We start from the raw sequence: 18,403 nt of genomic DNA on the forward strand, positions 1-18,403 counted from the left end.
TTAAAACCTCAAATAAAGTAATGGAAATGGAAATACTACTCAGTAAACTTTTCATCTTCTTATAATAAATCCTGTTCTCTGAATATTATGAAACAATGAAAATACATTCTGTAATAATCTTAAAAGCCAAATAATAGTAAAACAACATAGTATAGTGAAGTAGTGCTAATACCATTTCCTTTTCACCAATTAGTTCTATTATTAAATGCTCATCTAGTTAGTTTCCTTTTTCGTTGTTGTCAGTCCTAGGGCTTGAACCCTGTCCCTGAGCTCCTTAGCTTAAGGTGAGTATTCTACAGTTGAGCCACAGTATCACTTCTGGTTTTATGATAGTTAACTGGAGATAAGAGTTTCATGGACTTTGCTGCCCAGGCTGGCTTTGAACCGTGATCCTCAGATTTTCCTGAGTAGCTAGGATTACAGGCATGAGGCCACTGGTGCCCACTTATGTTTTTTTTTTTTTTTTAGAAATGTACAAAGATGAAATCTATCTCAAGAGAATCTTTCACTAACCAATAAAATAACCTGCTTTCAGAAGCACACATTATAGATAAAAATATTGGTATGTAAATCAGAATAAGATGGTAGTTACAAGGCTTCTTCACATTGTCCACATAAAGAGTTTTTGAAATTATAACAAAATAAGCAACAATGTGGATTCTAGAAAAGAAATCCCCCAAAACTAATTTTATCCCCTATTATTCAACATATATTTTTCATGTACAAACTATGTGTCTTGTGTTGTGAAAGCTCTGGTCATCCTTGAGGGACTGGGCCTTTTTCCTGTCCTGAGATAGGCTTTGGTGAACAATACCAGCATGCCAACAAAGCTACATTCTCTCTAAAGGCTGTTAAGATCCTTCCTTGTTTCTTGTAACATCATTTTTTCCTTGTTTCTTGTAACATCATTTTCAATGACTTTATTTGCATTTATTAGTTGTACAAGGAGTATTATTGTGATATTTCCAAACATGTATATAATGTATCCATCTCCCTCCCCTCCCCCCAAATCTCTTAAATCACTCTTCCTTACACCTGTCTCTCTCAAAAGAATTTCAACCAAGTACTAGTGACTCAATAACTAATCCTAGCTACTCAAGGAGCCTGGGATCTAAGGAACCAGATTCAAAGTAAGTCCTGAAAGGAAAGCCCACAATACGTTTATCTTCAATTAACTACCAAAAAGCTAAAAGTAGAGTTAGGACTCAAGTGATAAAAGTGCCAGCCTTGAGTGAAATAATCAAGTTTAAGCCCTAGTCCTCACACAAATGAACAAAAATTTTGACAGGTTTCATTGCCAAACTGAAACATGTTTAAAAAAAAAATCCCATCTCCTTGAGCTAAGTTATTTAATGATTTTATATGTAGCGGAATTACAAATGACTCTATATTCAAAAATTACTAAATCCTTGTGCAGTGTGAAAAGATTAGCTACAACATAAATTATACCTTTTGAAGAAATTCTCTTATCTTATCAACATCTTTTCCAGCATAGATATGCCACAGAGCACCAGGTATTTCAGTTGAGTCCTTTAATCTTTTTCTTAAAATGTCATCCAAGTCTTCTTCCTCAAACTTCTTCAGTATTCCTGAAACACAGAAGGATATTTTTAAATTGGTTAGTAGCATGAAAAGTCAAACCTTCTAAAATTATCAAAGTATCAAGTTCTTGACTGGAATTCATACTCTTAAAGAGTCTAACCCAGTTAAATTTTCAAAAATGTCAGAAGAACCGAGAATTTGGGAGTTCTGTCTTCCATGTAACACTGATAAGAGTGAAAGTCTTGAGAAATCTTTAAACATTTAAAAGTTAATTCTTTGGTTGTCTTTCTTTCTTTCTTTGTCAGTTGTAGGGCTTGAACTCTGGGCCTGGACACTGTCCTTGAGCTCTTCGGCTCAAGGCTAGTGGCTCTACCACTTTAGCCACAGTGCCACTTCCGGTTTTCTGGAGCTAAAAGTCTCAGAATTTCCTACACAGGCTAGCTTTGAACCACATCCTCAGATCTTAGCCTCCTGAGTAGCTAGGTTTACAGGTGTGAGCCACCAGCGAGCGCCCAGCTCTTTGGTTGTCTTTACCTAAACTTTAAGTCATTTTTTTTTTGGTTGGTCATGGGGCTTGAACTCAGGGTCTGGGCATTGGCCCTGAGCTCTTTTATTCAAGGCTAGTGCTCTACCACTTTGATCCATAGCCCCAATTCTGGTTTTTGAGTGATTAACTAGATATAAGAGTTTCATTGGGACTTTTCTCTCTGGGCTGACTTCAAGCCATTATTCTTAGAGCTCAGCCTTCTGAGTAGCTATAATTACAGATGTGAGCCACTAGCACCAGGCCATGTCATTTTTAATGGTGTCCGTAAGTATTTGCAGGTTATGCTAATACTTAAAACATGTAAAGAATTTTCTTCCACCTGAAACAGCTGTCTTTTGTTCCATTTATTTTCAGTAAACCACAGTGCATAAGATAGAAAATTGAACAGTTTATATTCAATTGTTTTTCTGCCTGTCCTAAGGAAGAGGTTCCTATTATACCAAGTATAATGTTTAATAATTTCCAAAGGACTTTTATTAATTAGTTGCCCTTCTAACGACTGCATAAAGTAGGCAAGGGAACACACCTCTAGTTTATATTTGAACAGTTTACAAAGTTAAAAAAAAGAAGCATTTCTCAATTCTGTAACTAAATAAAAATTTATTCATTCTGAGTACATTTCATATTTTATTGTGATTAATCTGTAATCAACTGATTCAAAACAAAGCTGTGATTTTAAGAAAATGTCAGGCAATAATTCTGAAACTCTCACAATACAAAAATCTTCAAATAGATGGGTATAGAGATAAAAATATTTTAGAAGTACACAAATGAAAGTATTAACTGGGGTTATTTCCTATGTGTAACTATAAGATGCTCTTGAAATATCGTAAATATTGCCTACTACTAAGGCTATATCAGATGTTTTCTACATATGCACAGCAAAATCCTTTTTTTTTTTTTTTTTGGTAAGTTGTGGGGCTTAAATTCTGGGCCTTGGCACTGTCCCTCAGCTCTTCAGCTCAAGGCTAGCATTCTACCACTTGATCCACAGTACCACTTCCAGTTTTCTGGTGGGTAATTGGAGGTAAGAGTCTCACAGACTTTTCCTGCCTGGGCTGGCTTTGAATGGTGATCTTCAGATCTCAGCCTCCTGAGTAGCTAGGATTACAGGTGTGAGCCACCAGCACCCAGCTAAAATCTTTTTACAAGGATTCATTTCAAAAATTGAGAGAGAGAGAATACAGACCAATTGGTTCAGTCCTCAAATGTTATCTGTAACAAATTCTTTCAAATTCATAAGATAACAAGAAAAGTTAGAACAATACTAAAAGCTAAAGATACTAACACTATAAAAGACTATCATTTTTTATGTCCTTCTGGGACAAATCTAAAATTTTTCTAAGGAAATAATGGCTGGTGTCTTATAAATGTCCTATTAACAAAATTGTAAGTAGGAAGCCACGGATTGGTGATAGAAGGTTATGAGGGCAGGAGTAATAGGATGATTGAAAGTATCAAAGGATGCTTTTGTCTGTCAGTCATTTATCTGTCTATCTATCCATCCATCCATCCATCCATCCATCCATCCATCCATCCAGTGCATGTACTCAGGCAGAGCCAGGGACCCTATATATGACAGATAAGTGACCTATCTTATAAGTCTGTTCTTATTTTGAAGATAAGAAGCCAGTGTACTTTTAAGACCTGTAAGTATTTATCTATAAAGGAGGGCATAAGTTATTGATCAATTATTCAGAGAGGAATCCAAAGAAGGGAAATTAAAACCTAATTATTAGGCACAAATGTAACTTCTACAATAGTGTAGTAGTATATTCTTCTTTCTGATCCTCGGAGGATGGGTAGGAAAATGCTTGAGGCAAAAATAGTATCTCCATCATCTCTACAGAGCTGCAGTCTATTCTTCAACAGGTGTTTGAAAATGAGTTTCACAATACCTTTTCATAACCACAACGCAGTCAATAACAAATTTATAAAATTTGTTATATAAAAAAGGAATTTTCAAGTAATGAAGATTAGAGGATCTCCATACCTACTGCAAGCAGCTTTGAAACCTTTATTGTCAACCCATAAGCTAGTATTCACCATAGTATTGTTATTCAACTATTAAAACCACTATTATTTAGCTTCCTTACCTGCTTTTGAAATAATCCCATTTCCTTTTGCTATGCCAACATAGACTAGAATATTTACAACATCAGAAACTTCAATATGAAGATTTGTTGTTCCTATATCATGATCTTTAGCCGCAGCTACACCTGTATATAAAATAAGATTTTGTTTTTGACAAAATATAATATATAGGGTATTTCTCCTAAATCAGTTCCATCAGAATGATTCATTATAGTTTGAGCTTAATGAGCCTGCTTCTAAAAGCCACATCCCATTATAATACTCTATTATAAAGCAAATCAATAAAAAAGTAAAGATTATTTTGAAAGGTAAATTAGCAGGTACTTAATACTGGCTGTTAATTTCTAACATACTGATTGATATAAAACAAATTTTCAATAGAATTGCAACTCTGATCATAGTAGCCCAACAGGCAATAAATGGATAAAGAAAACAAAATTTGAGCCGGGTGCTGGTGGCTCACACCTGTAGTCCTAGCTACTCAGGAGGCTGAAATCTGAGGACTGTGGTTTAAAACCAGCCTGTGAAGGAAACCACTAGCAAACCGGAAGTGGCACTGTAGCTCAAGTGGTAGAGCGCTCGCCTTGAGCTGAAGAGCTGAGGGACAGCGCCTAGGCCCAGAGTTCAAGCCCTATGACCAACAACAACAACAACAAAAAAATCCGAAAACAAAATTTGTGTGTGCACATTCATGTACATACTCCATGGAATATTTATGAGCCATAAAGGAAAATGAAATTTATGGCATTTGTAAGAAAATAGACTAATCTGAAGAACATTATATTTAATGAGGAAAGGCAAGCTCAAAAGAGCCAAATGTTCCTCAATCATGAAGCACAGACCTAAAATGATCATGGGATGACAGTAATAGTAATGGGACATGAGATTAAGATGAAAGATAGGGGAAAATGAGTAGACTCAGACATGATGATGAAGAATATTGTACACATATTTATAAAAGAACGCAGCATAATGAAGCCCACCAAAAGCAGTTCAAAAGATGAGTACATTAAGGAGGAAGAAGAGAAATGGGAATATGGCAAAATGGTTAAATCTGGTCATAAATATCATAAATAGGAAAAAATTTGTTAAAAACTAAAATAAGATTAAGACATATTACCTTTGGAGAGATTGTTAAAATCCTATTTAACTACAAACTTGTGAAAGAAATGTAAAATTATACTTACCATAGGCACTACACAACCTGGGTCCTAGATCAGGACGTACAAAGAATCCTGGCAAATGAGAGGCCAAGTTGAATTTTCCTTCTGGATTACAATATTCTGGCAATGGTAGACTTTTTAAAAGATCTTCATATCTGAAAAAGTAAGATTTGTATTTTTAAGTGCCTTCAGGTATTTACTTTTCAAGTTGTTGAAAATGACATAAAATATTTCCGTAAGATTATCAGCACTTTTCCTTGACTTCCTTCAAAGTTTAGATAAATGTACTACACACAGGCAGACATAAAATACAAGTAATACTAATTCCATTTCCCTAAACCCTAAAAATTAACAACTCCAAGAGAAGGGAGACCCTAAACCGAATTCTGTGTTTGTTCTTTGGGTGATCATGGGGCTTGAACTCAGGGCCTAGCTTAGGAGCTGTCCCTGAGTTCTTTGCTCAAGGCTAATGTTTTACTACCTTTTTTTTTTTTTTGGGGGGGGGGGGGGGTGTCTGGTCGTGGGGCCTGAACTCTGGGCCTGGGCACTGTCCCTCAACTCTTCAGCTCAAGGCTAGCGCGCTACCACTTGAGCCACAGCACCACTTCCGGCTTTTTTCTTTTTGCTTATGTGGTGCTGAGGAACCAAACGCAGGGCCTCATGCATGCAAGGCAAGCGCTCTACCACTGAGCCACCTTCCCAGCCTGTTTTACTACTTTTGAGCCACAACTCCACTCTTTTCTATCTTTCCTTACTGCCTAAACACAAAGAATTGTTCTTAACTATTTTCTTGCCCCTGCTGAGGCTACAGATTAAGTTTTGTTAAAAATGGTAGTTTAAAATTACTTTTATTGCCAGGCCAGACACTGACAGGTTACATCTTTAATTCTAGCTACTCATAAGCTGACAATCTGAGGTTTGAGGTTCAAAGTCAGCATGGGGAGGAAAGTCTATGAGATTCTTATATCCAATAAACTTTCTGTTGTTGTTGGTCATGGGGCTTGAACTCTGGGTTTGGGCACTGGCCCTAAGCTCTTCAGCAAGGCAAGCAGTCTGCTACTTCTGGCTTTCTGGTGGTTAACTGGAAGAGTTACGGCCTTTTCTGCCCAGGCTAGCTTTGAACTGCAATCCTCAGACCTCAGCCTCCTGAGTAGCTAGGATTATAGGCATGAGCCACTGCGTACTTGACTCAATAAATAAATGAGGCCATAAGTGGAACTGTGGCTCATGTGGTAGAACACTAACTTCGAGCAAAAAGGCAGGGACAGTGCCCAGGACCTGAGTTCAAGCCCCAGGACTAGCACGCATGTGTATATGTACATGCACGCAGACACATGCACACACAATTATTGGGAAATGAAAACACTGAAAAGTTATACGTCCCCGGGGGATAATCTCAGAACATAAAACAAAGAGTCAAAATGAAGAGTACCAAAAATATACCTTGCAGGCATCATAGTCTTGAAGTCTTCTCCTGAAGGGCAGTCTTTTAATTTCAAAACCACTGTTTCTCCACTTTTGTTTCTCTGCCGTTCTATGAAAAAACAGTTAATTATTAAAAGTATATTCCTCTATTTTATTTTTATTAATATTTGAGGAAAAAGAAATGTAAATGCCTGATTCAACTTCTGTACATATGTTCAGTGAATGCTTATTGACTTTATTTCCTATGTACTTAAAATTAAGACTATTTCTTTATTTACAAAAAATACACTCAGAGACAGCATTACCCACTGGTAGAATCTTTGAAAAGTTGTATCTTTTATAAATTCTCTTTTGTTAACATTAGTATTACATTCATAGTTACTTTTCAAAGTGTTTCAGGTCAATTATCTAGTTTAATACCATAATTTTATAGGACTATCAAAAAGTTCCTCAAATATTAGGAAACTTACATAAATGAGTTCTTTAAAGTCAAAGGAAATTAATGCCAAAATTAAGATAGGAGTCATTTGTCTCCACTTACTTTTTCATTAAGGTAACAAATAATATAGAAGTTTCTGAGATTGAAATCTTATTAAATTGTTTATAATCTATAATTTTAGGCATATATGATTATGTAAACATTCAACGAGTACAAAAGAAAAACCTACTTGAAACTTCTTCAAAACCATCCCAGAATTCCTTAACATTGGTGTTAGAAATAATGCTGTCTTTGCAGTTTAGTAAATCAGCTTGGTGGTCTCCAAAATCAAGACTAATTGATTCAGCCTTCCACAAGCTAATGTTCATTTTCTTATGCACTCCAGAAACCACTGCAGGCTTATGAGTAAAGAAAAGTAACAATTAAAATGTATACAGAAACTGCAAGATTTGTTTTAAGTGCACATACAACAGTTATTAGATTTCAGGACTAATAGAAAATTTCTGAGTCTAAAGAATTTAAAAATAGTTTTTGAAGACGTTACAATACATTGTGAAAGAAAAAGAATGAGAAAAATGCCCCAAACAGTACATTTTTTAAATAAATGATAATTTTCAGAAAAGTGAGAAAGGCGCTATTAATAACAACAGCTTAGGGCTGGGAAGGTGGCTCAGCGGTAGAGCGCTTGCCTTGCATGCATGAGGCCCTGGGTTCGATTCCCCAGCACCACATAAGCAAAAAGAAAAAAAGCCGGAAGTGGCGCTGTGGCTCAAGAGGTAAAGCACTAGTCTTGAGCTGAAGAGCTGAGGGACAGTGCCCAGGCCCAGAGTTCAGGCCCCACTATTGGACCCAAACAAAACAAAACAAAACAAAACAAAAACAAAAAAATAACAGCTTAGCAACAGAGATGAATTTTAGGCTATTCTACCTATAGGCTAATTTTTGTAAGGCAAATATATAGTTTCTTTGTAAGTATACAATATAGGTTAATAAGATTTCAAAGTAAAACTATATGCAGTCCAGACTAAAGTATAATTATATACATCCTGAGTTTATAATAATATCACTTAAAATACATTTTACCTTTCTTTAAAGAATCATAATAAATGAAAACATTAAACATTTAGTAGTAACATCAGATTTTAAGTCTAATGACTGATCTTTGAAAGTAAATCTCTCAGATCTCATGACTTCAACTTCTTTCAAGACTTAGTTGAGAAACTCAAGATGTGAATATTTATTCCTTTTAAAAACATCAATAAGCTATATTAAAAAATTCATCTGATATACTGCTTGCAAATTTTTAAAAAGAATCACCAATGGGGTTGGAGGTGTGGCTCAAGCTGTAGTTTGTCTAGCAAGCACAAAGCCCTAAGGATCAAATACCAAAGATTAAAAAAAAAAAGGAGAGAGAAAAACAACACCCCAAACTAAACAGATGTGAAGTTGTGGAATATAGAAAACCTAAGAAGTTAAGAAACCTAAAATGTAATAGGTAGAATACCAAAGATAATTAAAAAGTGTTAACATAAAAACACAGTAATCTCAAACTACAATTTATAATCTCAAAATTAAAAAAAAAAAATCACATAAGCAAAGTCTAGTTAATTACTTGGCTGAATGCTTTCTTAAACACCCTTTCAGGGGCTGGGAAAGTGGCTCAGTAGTAGAGTGCTTTGCCTTGCATGCCTGAGGCCCTGGGTTCGATTCCTCAGCACCACAAAAGAAAAAAGAAAAAAGCCAGAAGTGGTGCTGTGGCTCAAGTGGTAAAGTGGTAGAGCGCTAGCCTTGAGCTGAAGAGTTGAGGGACAGCGCCCAGGCCCAGAGTTCAGGCCCCACGACCGGACCCAAAAAAAAAAAAAAAAAAAAAAAAAAAAAAAAATCCTGGGAGGGCTGGGAAGGTGGCTCAGTGGTACAGCACTTTGCCTTGCATGCCTGAGGCCCTGGGTTCGATTCCCCAGCACCACATAAGCAAAAAGAAAAAAAGCCGGAAGTGGTGCTGTGGCTCAAGTGGTAGAGCGCTAGCCTTGAGATGAGAGCTGAGCAACAGCGCCCAGGCCCAGAGTTCAGGCCCCACGACAGGGCCCTCCCCCCAAAAAAACAAAAACAGTGGAATAAAATATTAGCTATTAAATAATTAGCATTCTTATTGTCTATCAATAATACATTCAAGTCCTAGGGAAAAACTGATTTTTAAAAAGGATAGTGATAAGCTAATCCATGTGTTAAATTATTTCAAAGCAGATTAGGCTACTATCATCATCTTGGAGAACTACAGAAAGACTTTCTAATTAGATTCTGATAATACTTTCCTGTAATTTAACTTCCAATCATTTTGCTGACATTTTAAAATATCAAATTATTGATGTTGATTCCTGAAACTATTACCTAGTGATGGTAGATAGTATGATAGATACTTTCATAATCATTCCCTTAATGTCTTTTCCTATAAAACGTTTTTGTATTTTCAAATAATAAATCTACTTATATAGCATTCTCCAAATAACAGAGTATACATTCAGCCACTTATCCACCTAGGAAAATTTCACTTAATACCTTAGTAATCAGCAAGTTTTTCAACAAGTGCCACTAATTTAACCATTCCTTTTTCTGCTTCCATAGCACCTTACACAAATTTCTTAAAACATTTACATAAAAGCAACCATGTGACTATTTCCTACCTAAAAAGCCTAACCAAAATTAAATGTTCTTTTGGCCTAGTAATACCATCATTCAAGAAGAGAGGATAAGCTGGGTGCCGCTGGCTCATGCCTGTAATCCTAGCTATGCAGGAGGCTGAAATGAAGATCAAGGTTCAAAGCCAGCCCGGGCAAGAAAGTCTGTGAGACTTTTATCTTCAATAAACTACCACCAAACTGGAAGTGGTGCTGTGGCTCAAATTGTAGAGTACTCGCCTTGAGCTGAAGAGCTGAGAAACAGTACCCAAGCCCAGAGTTCAAGCCCCACGACCGACCAAAAAAAAAAAAAAAAAAAGTAAAAATAAAAAAAGAGAATACATAATAAAAAAATACATGCTAAATCTTATGTAAATACAGTGCATAGAGGCCTGGTGTTTGGGGGATGGCAAAGAACAAGCTTTCATGGGACTCTGAAAAAGACTAATGCGTTAAAAAAGGTTGAGAACCACTGTAGTGAAATGATTTTCATTTCCACATAGCCTATTGATACTTATACTCATGAGGACTAAGCAAAGATTGGCTCTAATTAGATGTTCTGTAACTGTTGCATAAATGAAAATAAAACAGCAAGAATGTTTTGTTTTGAAATTTTGTTTTTGGGTTTCAGTCGTGGGGCCTGAACTCTGGGCCTGGGCGCCGTCCCTCAGCTCTTCAGCTCAAGGCTAGCGCTCTACCACTTGAGCCACAGCGCCACTTCGGCTTTTTTCTTTTTGCTTATGTGGTGCTGAGGAATCGAACCCAGGGCCTCATGCATGCAAGGCAAGCACTCTACCACTGAGCCACCTTCCCAGCCCCAGCAAGAATGTTTTTAAGAAAGAAGTATGTTGAAAATTAAACTCATGTAAATATATGTTTGTAAATTTTGTATTTGCATAGTAAGTTGCTATCTGAAATGCAAAGCAAGTAATACTTCAAAATTTGTTGTTGGCAATATTGGGGTTTTACAGGACAAAACTCATGTTTGCTAGGCAAGCATTTTAACATCTGAAGCATACCCACTATCCTAAACTCATTATATTTGAACAGAATGTAATAACAGTTACTCAAGGCTTGATCAAGTCAAGTGCACTGGCTTGATCAGAGGACCAAAGGTTAAGACTAGCCTAGGAATAAAAATTCTCAAGACTCCACCTCACTCAATAACTGGGCAAGGTGGTATGCACCTGTTATGCCAGCTACAGAGAAATCACAATAGGTGGTTGTAATGGCATGTTCCTGTAATCTTCACCAACAAGGGGAAGTGAAAGTATTTTGGAAATGACCAAGGCAAAAGAGGAACTAAAGGATGGCTTAACTTATAGAGCAGCTATATGCAAAGGCCTTGAGCTCAAACCAAAGCACAACCAAATAAAACAAACAAACAAAGACTGGATGAACTAGGTTGCAAGTGTAACTCAGTGACAGAATACATATTTGCCCTGGCTTTAATTCCCACCATAAAAACAAAACAAAACCAAAACAAACAAAAAAACAATGTTTTTCAGTGATTCAACAAAATCATTTCTAATTTTAACATCTGAATATATATAAACTGGATAATTGAGCTGAAGAAATATAAAACTTTACTCTTTAGTCACTGATAGATCAAAAATGAACATCAAATAGTCACTGCCTTCCTGTTGACAAAAATTTGTCTTCACATAGAAATTCCGTAATAATTACTTTGATAATTCGTTTTTGTTTGCTTGTCCCTTTAAAACAACGCCATCCCTTCTCCTTGCTTTCTCCCTGTTTTGTCCTCCCATCCGGACCCACAAGTTGTATAGTTCATTTTCAACATAGTGTACAGTGAATACCATTGTTCACCCTATCTTTGGTAATTCTTTCAATGTTCATCAGTTTTATTTTTCTCTCGTGTATATTTCTATCACTAAGAAACCTTTAATAAACTTCAGGTACAAGAAGAATATTAAAATAATCAACTGAAAATATTTACCTGTCCTTGTTTCCAACATTCTTTGAAAAGCTTCCAATTATTACTATTCTTATAATCCTTAAGCCATAATATATGCTTCTCACAGATCCAAGAATGTGGGATATCACTGTATAATTTATCATTTTCACTCATGGCAGGTTTTTGGCTCTCTTTAGGTTCTTCATTAAATTCTGATTTTACATTTATCTTGGAGGTTTTATTTGGTGGAATTTTGTTTTCAACAACCGAGGCAATTATATCATCAAGAATATTAGGCATAGTCCGTCCACTTTTGCTACCCTATTAAGGAAAAAAAAAACCCTTCTGAAATTTTTTTATAGGAAATGTACAATTTTCATCCAATAGATTTTTTTAACCTTTCATCATTTTATTAATATGAAAAGGGAAAAAATACATATTCAAGAATATGTAATTAAGCTGATGGATATGATCCTATACTTTTCTTAACAGTTGGGGACAAGAAATTTGGCGACTGGATGAACTTAGAAACAGAGTATTGTTGTTTTTTCTATTGATTTAGGCCTTAGGTAGAGTGTACAGGTGGAGTAGAATCCTCCATTTATTTCTAAAAACCACTAAAATTTATTTATATAAGCAATTATAATATTCTGCTTTTCCTTTTTTCTGACAAGTAATTAAAATAAAATCTGGTACCTAGTCATTTTATGTCATTTCCATATGGTTTTGTTTGTTCTACTAGATACATGATTTTCAGATTCTAAACTATCTAAGGATTCCCCAGACCTCAAAGAGCCTTCTCTTTACAACTTCTATCTGGGGGGTGGGGGTGGGAAGAAGGAAAGTGCTGCTTCCAAGTTAACTTAGAATGCATTTGAGATCATTAGCCATTTGGCTAATGATGTATATATAATTTCATCTACATATGTTTTATTAGACTGTTTATAGACAATCATTTCCAAGTCATTAAGTATCTAAACTTAAGGCCCTTATTAAAACCCAGGGACTATAAGTGTATCTCAGTGGTAAAGTGCTTACCCAGCATGTGCAAAAACAAATAAAGCCCTTGCCATCACACTCACTGCGGTTCCCATTGAATACACTGGTGCAAATGCAATGCCAGCATCTGTAGAACCCACGCGGAGTTTCCCTGCTGTTGTGGTCAGCAGATCTCTTAAGGTTGAGCCCTGTTCATTATTCTGGGACACAGAAGGTGATGTTCTGCCATTTGGAGTATCAGAATCATCATCATCTTTTTCTTCTTTAATTTCCTTTTCAAGGGCAAATTCTTTGTTTTCTTAAAAAAAAAAAAGTGGCTTTTTTTTTTTAAAGTTAATACTCAATGCTGCAGTAGAAAAAAACAGGCACCATACACTTTATAGTGAAAAATAAAAACTTAATACTAGTTCATCCAAACACAAACTATGGAGAATGGAGAATGGTCCACTTATATATGAAAAGGCCTTCGTGAATAATTTATAGCTAGCTGCGTTAATACTAGGCATAATGGAGAAATGCCATAGATAAGACAAACATAAAATATAGGTAACAAGTTACATAGTGTTCACATGGTATCAATAAACCCAACCACAAATCATGGTACAACTAAATTTGGAGGCAATCTTTGAAGGGCTTGTTCTTAGTAAAAGAAAAAAAGTGTTGTTTTTTAATTGTCAAGGTGATGTACAGAGAAGGAAGAGTTTTCTTTAAGCAATAATTAAAGCTAAAGATCAAGGCAAATTATCAAAAAGAGCAATAAATATTGCTGGTTGCAATATCATCTTTTAATACATACTTTAAAAACCTGTTAATTTACCTTTTTTTTCCTGTCTGGATTTCTGTTCTGCAAGATCTGCTAACCAGTGCAGTGGTGACTGGGATTCTGGTGGAGTTAGCTTGCTTTCTGTGCTTGCGTCACTGCCTGGACTGTCATTGCCATTACTCTCAGACTTCTGAGGAGTACTCTGCTGCGGAGACTCAGGCATGCACAGAGAAACTTTATTACTGTGATTAAGAACATTCTGTAAAACCTACAAGGGAAGTTGAATTTTTTAAATGCTGTTACTTAAAATTAGTTAAAAGGTAATAGTTATAATTTACACAGTGACAGAGAAAACAATTCATAAAACACAAGTCCCACAATGGATTTCAAATATCAGAAGTGATTTAATGATGTAGTTAATTTGAATACTTTTACTCACTTGCGTTACACCATTCATCGTAGAAAAATTTCCAACTTGTAAATTCTGTTTGTTAGTACAATGGCAATTTGATTTAATACCATATTTTTCCCTAAGAATGTGCATGGCATCTAGAAGATCTGTCAGCACTACAAAATAAAATAGTAATTAACAAAAGGACTACCACTAGTAACATACAACTCTTTCCTTAATGTATTTTATAATTTAGGAACAATGAAGGAGTTCTTTCAATTCATAACTTTCTTAATACTTTTTTACTTGGTATTATCCCCTTCTAAATATCACAGAACTTACCATCTAACAAATTTATACTTTTCTTTTTACTATGTTATTAAAAATTGAGTTATGCTCAAAACTCTTAGAAATTTTTCATTGTAAATACAAAGACTTGCACTCATTCATTATATATCCACACATACAAAGTACTCTGATAGAACTCAACTTCTTTGAGACTCCCCGTATCTTCAATAAGTTTCATTGTCTATTTACAAATAAGTATGTAATTTTTTTTTATTATAGACACTCTCATCAACTCTTTTCATTGGCCCTCTTCCTAGTTCTAGCTATTAACTGACTTCTCTCCCCAACTCCATTATTATCAAGGCCAGGAATGTTTTCCTATGATTGCCAATAACTGAGCAACACAATTCAAGATTAAACCTTAACTCTCCACTCTACTATACTCCTGGCTTTAACTGTTTTATATATATATATCTATATATGTGTGTATGTGTGTGTGTGTGTGTGTGTGTGTGTATATATTTACTTACCAGAACCAGGTATAATCTGAGTTGGCATTAAATGTTTATGATCATGAGGTTGTCCTTTGACACACTTCATCCAAGCATACAGTTCTTTATCTGTAAAGCAGTAACATTTCAAGTCACTCTGTATGAATGAATTTGGTGGTTAGACATAAAGAGCTTAATAATTATATATAGATACAATATCAATGAAAGATTTCTAATGCTTTATTATTTTTCTTTTGACAGTACTAAGGTTTGAAACTCAGGGCCTTTGATTTGCTAGGTAGGTGATCCACTACTTAAGCCACTTCTCCCCCATATTCTAACTGTTTATGATAAGGTCCTACTGTTTTTCCTTTTTGGCCTGGGGCCAATCTTAGACCTCTACCTGCTACCTATGCTTCCCATGTAGCTGCTCAACAGCTAACCACAACAATGGGTGGCTTGTTTGTTGAGATAAGGATCTTACTTACTTTTGCTCTGCCTGGTCTCTATATGGTCCTATAAATCTCTACCTCCCAGAAAGTGGGGATCACAGGTGCCACTGAGCCTAAACAATATTTGATCGTAAAGACATAATACAAAGAGACACTACCTTATTGATTTTGTAAAACCAGAATCACAAAATGGATATGACAGCCCTTTTCTAAAATGATCATTATTTGTTATCAATATATTAGTCACTTTCCAATTTTCTGAGTCTAACTTCTACGTAGATAATTTTCTTTTTTTGGTTGGTCATGGGGCTTGAACTCTGAGCTTGGGCGCTGTCCCTGCGCTCTTCAGCTCAAGGCGAGTGCTCTATCACTTGAGCCACAGCACCTCTTCCGGTTTTCTAGAGGTTTACTGGAGATAAGAGTCTCATGGATTTTCTTGCGCTGGCTGGCTTTGAACCTCGATCCTCAGATCTCAGTCTCCTGAGTAGCTAGGATTACTGGCTTGAGCCACTGGCACCCAGCTGGAAGGTAATCTTTGCAGCTCAATTACATACTATACCAAGCAGAAATGTGTCTGACAAAGGTTTGATGATAAAGCTAATTCTTTTTTTCCCAAGAACTTTAACTGCTATAATTAACTTTTAATTGTCATTATGCAAGACTCCATACTTGAGTCTTGAAGTGTATACACTGTATACATTTGAGGTATACAGTAGGGCATGCCAGACCCAGGAAGAATTATTCAGTACTTTGAACTCAAAGAGAACCTTCTTTATAACTTTAATGAGAACTTGTTATATAATCACAAAGCTCAACAAACTCACCATTAAAAAAAAATCCCCTGAACCTAGAACTTTGGCTTCAGGAAAAACCTACATAAAACTCACATAGAGAATCTACAATTGTTTTATCTTCAACAACTTTGACTTTTTTCCCCTAAATATAGTAATTTTTTAATATTTATATATGCATGTTGATTATCATTACATAAAACTACTGTTTCATTACTGATCTAAAAAATAACAATAACAGAATATAACAAGTCTGATCAAGAAGCACTTGACACACAAAACATGTTATATTGCAAGTCCTTGGTGCCATCATTTGAAAATTAAAAAATAAAATTTTTAATTAAAAAGAATATAACAAGGCATATGTTTTATACATTTGAAAAGACTGATAAGTTACCGAAAAGACTTCTAAAACAAAGCTATAAATAATCAACAGCAACACAAATACCACCTAGGTTTATAGGGTTCTTGTATGGGTTCTTGTATGGGATATAGCAAAATTACAATGAACTTTTAGTTTAGCAAAGGGAAAAGAACCTGAGATTAGTAAAAAGGAATATAAGGTGTGTATTATGTCATTAAGTTTCATAAGAACACAGCTAGCTTTAACAACAGACAAGACAAAACACAGTTTTTAAGGGATTAATAAGAAACATCCCCTCCCTGTGATGCTGCGATTGATCACAGAATCTGAACACATTTTGGCAGATACTATATACTGAGTTGTATCTACAGCTCCTGAAATTATTTAACTGCCAAAATATGCATTTAATGTGGTTTAACATTTTATTCATATTTATTGCATATCCCAGAAAAAAAAAACCTATCTGTAAGTGTCCAGACATGTGATTGCATACTCAGGGCTCTTTGCTAGGTAAATACTACATAAGAAAAACGGTGAAAGAGGGTGAAGATACTGAAGGCTAAATCACGGTCATCTCCTGATACACAACTCTGAAACAAAGAGGTTCCTGGAATGACAGAAACATCTCAAGTTCTGAGATGTTAGTCTCTCACTGAGTATTGACTTCAGATTCCCTCATGTTCACAACAGTAACCTGGTAGAAGTAGTAGATGGCCACTTTCAAAACTGCCTTGAATAAGCACTAAAACATTCTGATGCATATTTATTTCCTTTTTTGACTCCGCAGTACTTACAGCTGTGTTAACAAGAAAAAGTGCCATTTTACTTGGTTAAAAATTACAAAAAATTGTTTTAAAATACAAAATTTCTAGGGGACATTCTAGGGGACAAATGGTACTACTGATAGTAGGAGATTGTTGAAATATTTTAATGAATGTTATGGACTGGTAGGTAGAAAGATCAGTTGAAGCCAGGTGCCAGTGGCTCACGCCTGCGTGTAATCCTAGCTACTCAGAAGGCTGAGATCTGAGGATTGCAGTTCAAAGCCAGCCTGGGCAGGAAAGTCCATGAGACTTTTATCTCCAATTAACCACCAGAAATGAGGAAGTGGTGCTGTGGCTCAAGTGGTATAACTCTTGCTGTGAGCTGAAGAGCTCAGAAACAGCACCCAGGCCCTGAGTTCAAGCCCCATGATCAATAACAAAAAAAGATAGACCAGTTGGAATTATATGAATGATTATGAAATTAAGAGATTGTACAAGGACTTCAGGTTTGTGTACACTGGAATTTGAAAATATTTAAAACTAACCTAAATTTGATCTACAGTGACAAACTATTTACAGGCCAAAAGAATAGAAAACTTAGCTCTTAATATTATCTATGGCTGATCATATAAATTATGGAACTGACTTCTAGGAAATAGAAATAAAAGTTTTTTTTTTTTTTCTGTTGTGCTTGTTCGTTTCTCTATGGGGGGGAGGGGAATAAGAAGGGCACAGAAATAGAGGGACAGTGTAAATAAATGCAGCAGTGGTACTCAGTAGCCATTATGGACTATAGAACTGTGGGCAGGAAATGGGCGGGAAAAACCGGGAGAGAGAAAGAAAGAGAGAAGGAAGGGGTGACATTGTCTAAAAGGAAATGTACCTATCACAAGCTCATAAAATGGTAACCCCTCTATATATCACCTTTATAACAACACTTATTTCTTTTAAAGACACATAGAAAAAAATAAAGACAAAAAACGTTTTTAAAAACAAGGAAACCAGTAAAAACCACAGATGAAACCGTAGACAATAATCACAAAGAAAATTTCAATATGTATTACATTATACACAAACCTCTAGAACTCTTCCTCTCCTTTGCTTTGTAACAATCCAAACAAACTACAAATCCACATTTTTGGCAGACCCAATGAATGTTAAACAATGTAGCTTCACATGCATCACACATCTCTCGGACTCCTCTTACTGCTCTTTTCCAGGCAATTTTGGCTGAAATATAGCAAATATATATATATATAAAGGCTAAGATTTTTTTTTTAAACTGTACTAAAAAAAC

General features: G+C 35.5%; 1 protein-coding gene across 3 annotated transcripts in view; it reads right to left on the reverse strand.

Annotated features, from left to right (window-relative positions):
• The window catches only part of Jmjd1c (jumonji domain containing 1C), a 184,676-nt gene that overhangs the window by 8,581 nt on the left and 157,692 nt on the right, over nucleotides 1-18,403 (reverse strand). For all 3 annotated transcript variants that reach the window (XM_042696333.1, XM_042696332.1, XM_042696331.1), the window contains 11 exons: nucleotides 18,184-18,336; nucleotides 14,775-14,864; nucleotides 14,005-14,132; nucleotides 13,620-13,833; nucleotides 12,886-13,100; nucleotides 11,846-12,124; nucleotides 7,440-7,608; nucleotides 6,790-6,880; nucleotides 5,371-5,501; nucleotides 4,186-4,308; nucleotides 1,450-1,589 (listed from right to left, as the gene is read on the reverse strand). In XM_042696333.1, coding sequence (XP_042552267.1) covers nucleotides 1,450-1,589; nucleotides 4,186-4,308; nucleotides 5,371-5,501; nucleotides 6,790-6,880; nucleotides 7,440-7,608; nucleotides 11,846-12,124; nucleotides 12,886-13,100; nucleotides 13,620-13,833; nucleotides 14,005-14,132; nucleotides 14,775-14,864; nucleotides 18,184-18,336 — 1,733 coding nt within the window. The remainder of the gene's footprint in view (nucleotides 1-1,449; nucleotides 1,590-4,185; nucleotides 4,309-5,370; nucleotides 5,502-6,789; nucleotides 6,881-7,439; nucleotides 7,609-11,845; nucleotides 12,125-12,885; nucleotides 13,101-13,619; nucleotides 13,834-14,004; nucleotides 14,133-14,774; nucleotides 14,865-18,183; nucleotides 18,337-18,403) is intronic.

Source organism: Dipodomys spectabilis, unplaced genomic scaffold, assembly GCF_019054845.1.
Source record: "Dipodomys spectabilis isolate Male_0828 unplaced genomic scaffold, ASM1905484v1 ptg000207l, whole genome shotgun sequence".
Taxonomy (NCBI): Eukaryota; Metazoa; Chordata; class Mammalia; order Rodentia; family Heteromyidae; genus Dipodomys; species Dipodomys spectabilis.